The following is a 4,289-nucleotide window of genomic DNA, read 5'->3' as shown; positions in this document are numbered from 1 at the left end:
GCTCGCTAAGCTTCCTAGACCGGCTCTCGCCTTACTCTAGCAATCTTAGCTTAGTTAGGATGGATTCAGGGTGAGATGTAAGCTATCATCTATGTCTACAACTCCTAGGACAAGTTCTAGGTAGCTAATCTAGAAACATGCATAGATAAATAACGTATAAGAACCTATTTAAACCCTAAATCTAACAAAGAGAACTACTAAGATATGGCTAAGCAATTCAGAACAACAATATGGCATAAAAACGGCATAGATAAATAGACATATATATATATTAATGGAGTTCCAATCACAAATATCTTTGGATATTCTCTCCAATCTACTAAAAATCTTAGAAAACCTTTTCTGTGAAATTAGTAAAACAAGAAAGCACACTTTGCCTTTAACATGTTGGCAAAGTTTATATAATTAGGTTAAAACTCGTCAGGGACAATCTTGTAAATAGGTGAAGACTTGGGCTCTAAGTCGGCTGAGACCAAACGAGCTTTCTTCGCGCTTCGCTGTCGATCGATGTCATGGTGTGAACATCGATTGATTATTCTTTTTCAATGTCGACAAATGGTCGTGCTCGATGATCATTCGGGTGCTTACTCGAAATATCTCCAAAATGCTCCAAAATCATCACTTTCCTGCAAATCACTCATGATCATATAAATATACTAAATGCACTCTATAATATAATAATTAGTAGTTAAAACACTTATAAACCATGGGTAAAAGTGGGTCAAATCCATGGTATGTCATCTCTGTATACACTGTCGGAATCGTAAGCTCTCTGTCTAAACTCGATTCATCCTTTGATCGATAGTTCATTGTAAACTCTTTTCATCGTGTGGAAGAAGTTTCTGGATCCTTTCATGGCAATGATGTCTGCAACATTTTTCTTGGATATGTTTAGAATACGTCCATCCATGTCTTGTGCTTGACCTTCTAGGTCCCTGAAAAATACCAAATTCATCCGGGGTTAGATAATTATAATCTGTATTATTCTCTGTTTGTACTTCGGAATCTGGTATGTGGTGAACGTCGATCGATGCCTTGATGTTACTGTCGATCGATGTTGCTTCGTTTGTTGCATGCGATGTGTGGAGAACTCCTTCATCGTCCATGCCAGGACCATGGTATTCAATCATCTTTTCCTTGTGGTAGTCCTCATCATACTCACTAGATCGCATATTGGGTAGTGCAATGTCTACTGCAAAGCTCTCGTGATAGCTATTGTTTGCCCAACAAAAGATTGAATAATTGCATTCTCTGTCAATCGTACCATCAATCTGATAGTCTATCGATTTTGGATGTTCACTGTTGATTGCAAAACTCGGGTAGCAGTGTTCTGACAAAATGGAGATTTCATTCGTAGGGCTACTATCGATTGATTTTCCAGGATTGTTGTCGATCGCTAACTGAAGGTCACTGTCAATCGATTGATGAGGTTGGCTATCGAATGATGATTCATACTCCGATTCCTCATCATCTTCGTGATTGCAGTGGCAAGCTCTAATGAATCCAAGATTATCTCCAATCTCCATGTAGCCTGTTTGTAGCTTGGAAACTCTAATCGTATGATAGTAGACGGTAGGGTCTATGAGTGTTTTGCACAACTTGTTGGTTTGCATGCCGCATACTGCTCCTATAGTAACCATGAAGGCTCTCCCAAGTAATAGAGAAGAATTTCAGTTAAACTTGATGTCCAAGACATGGAAGTCTACTGGAACTAAGGCATTACCAATTTGCACCTCAAGGTTTCTGATGAATCCTCCTAAGTTCCTTTGAGAAGAATCCACAAAGGTGAATGAATTCTCTGAAGGCTGTAGCTTCATACCTAGATGGTCTGCCATCACCTTAGGCATGATGCTGACTGAAGATCCTGTGTCGCAGAGCGCACTAGGGTAGTCAATGCCTCCTATTATACTACAAACTTTGTAGGATCACTCCTCTTCTTCAGTGTAACCCTCTGTCTCATCTTCTCTCTGACCTTGTGGAACATTCTCTTAATGTCCTCTTCAGTTTCTTTGGTCTCTCTGAAGAATATCCACAACTTGTGGGTAAAGTAAGCCTCCTCAAATGGCTTATCCAATGGGATCCTTAGAACCCTCTTTCAGAAACTCTTCATCTCCTTATCATTGGCTCCCCTCTTCAGATGCTTGGGAATCTTTTCCTTCCTCTTCATCAAGGTTTTTCCTACAGTAGCCTTATCAACTTGCATTGGCTCTGCTGCATCCTCTGATTGCTCATTAATGTTATCTATTGTTGTCTTTGAAGGTTGATATGGGTTTCTGAGTGCATTTAGTCGTGCTACATCTATCTTGGGTAGTTGCACTCGATAGGAGAGAGGTGCTCGTTGATCGATGAATGAGGTTGACTATCGATCGCCGGTTGAATCTCTTTGTCGATCATGGGTCATGATTCTGACCGTCTCGCATGATGCAACTGACTCCATCGATCGATTTGAACATCTGGTGTTGATCGGTGTTCATCCCATTCCATCGATCGATGTTCATATCTCGGTGTCGGTCTACACCAATGTGAACTGCCGAAACTCATGGAGCTTTAAACGTCAAAGTCTCCCTCATGAAGCTTCTCCTCATTAACCACTTGCTAGAAATCATCTTCTATGATAGCATTCACGTGGTACTTCAGTGCTTCATTACCCTTGATGAAAGTTTCTTGCTTCTTAACAGCTTCTCTTGTCTGAACCACTTGTGTCTCTAACTTCTTCACATGTGTGTTCAAAGTCTCAAACTTTGCATTCAGCTCAGTGTAGACAACATCTATCTTCCCATTGAAATTCACCATAAGCTTCTGCTGACCCTCAAGAACTTGATCAATCATTGCTTCTATCTTGCTCTCTCTAGTCTGTAGTGACACATTCTGATAGGACGAATTTCCATAGCTCCTGTTGTTGTTGTTGTATGGTTTCTCGAACTGTGAATTATGGTTGAAGTTACTCCTCTGTATATTCCCATAGCAGTTTCTGTATCCATTTTGATTCCCATGCTTCTGATTCCAAGGCTTCTGATTCGGAAAACCTGTACAACTGATGAAGTTCACATTTTCTTCCAGATCTCCATCACCGTTTATCTCTACACCTTCCATATCTTCTGAAAAGCTAACTTGCTTCTTAAGAAGCTTGTGAACACTATCCAGCTTAGCTTGAACATCGTCCAACTCCTCCTTTCCTAAAGTGGCCAATTTTCTTCTCTCAAAATCAGTGTTCTTAGTGCTATTGCTAGATGCCAAGTTATCAATCAGTCTCACAACCTCTTCTGGATTTCCAGTATTGAAATTCTCTTCATTAGTTGTCTCTAGAGCCATCTGATATGCCAGCGCGATGCCTTTGAAGAAAGTGCTGAGCAGCTGCACTTCGTTGAATCCATGGTGTGGACAGTTTCTCTGATAGGACTTGAATCTGATCCAGGTGCTTCTGAAAGACTTTGGAGGCTCCTGAGTGAATGTAGCAATCTTGCTCCTTAACTCCTCCGCTAGTGATTCATCAAAGAAATTGCGCAGGAACGCATTCTTGATGTCGGCCCAGGATGTGAGAGATCTTGGTGGTAACTGCTTTAGCCAGTGCAAAGCTTCTCGAGCCAGTGAGTACTTGAAGAGCTTGCAGAAAAGGTAGTCCTCGGGGACTCCATTAGCTTTAGTGGCAGAAACCAAATCCTCTAACCGCTTCAGATGGACCATAGGATGCTCGTGTGACAAACCACAGTAGGGCGTCTGCGCCACAAGTGTAAAGTACTGGGGTTTGAGCTCGAAGCTTGTCCTCTAAATATAAGGGGGACAAATAGCAGATCTGTTGGCGTAGTTCTGATCTGGGCGATTATAGTCAGCAAACGTTCTGGGTCGAGGAGCATCGTTTATAGCTTGAGAAGCTGCAGCAATATCATCATCTTGATCAGGAATTACAGCCCTCTGATCATCTAACCTCTGACCAGCTGCATTATGCAGATGACCCTCTTGGTGATTCAGGTCTCCATTCTCATCCTTCTCTAGGATTAGTGTCGCAACCATGTCTTGCGGACTGGTGTCGGTCGATGTTCTGACTGAAGTGTCGATCGGCGGTGTGACACCCCCGATCATAGATAACCAGAAATGACACGGTCGATGTTCCCTGATGGTCGACCCGAGGTTCTCGAAATAAATCCGATCGCCTTAGACCAACAACCAAAGAACACAGACGCTCCTATCGGATATTAGTCTAGGCTTTTCAACCCGATAAAGCAATATTCGATAGTTAGTTCGTCCCGGACAAGGACTGATATCATATGAGAAGTCGTGATTTATAAACA

At 41.9% G+C, this 4,289-nt stretch overlaps 1 protein-coding gene across 1 annotated transcript; it reads right to left on the bottom strand.

Moving 5' to 3' along the window:
• Positions 1–2,595: 2,595 nt before the first annotated feature.
• LOC103848580 lies at positions 2,596–3,684 on the bottom strand. The gene has a single exon (XM_009125460.1). It carries the CDS (start codon positions 3,682–3,684, stop codon positions 2,596–2,598), a length of 1,089 nt encoding a protein of 362 aa, XP_009123708.1.
• Positions 3,685–4,289: the final 605 nt, after the last annotated feature.

The sequence above is a fragment of the Brassica rapa genome, chromosome A02 (assembly GCF_000309985.2).
Source record: "Brassica rapa cultivar Chiifu-401-42 chromosome A02, CAAS_Brap_v3.01, whole genome shotgun sequence".
Lineage (NCBI taxonomy): Eukaryota > Viridiplantae > Streptophyta > Magnoliopsida > Brassicales > Brassicaceae > Brassica > Brassica rapa.
Note: the sequence above shows the minus strand (reverse complement) of the source record. Positions and strands in the feature narration are given on the sequence as shown.

Excerpts from the sequence above, each read along its gene's own strand:
- LOC103848580 (XM_009125460.1), bottom strand. The coding sequence starts at position 3,684 with ATGGTCCATCTGAAGCGGTTAGAGGATTTGGTTTCTGCCACTAAAGCT.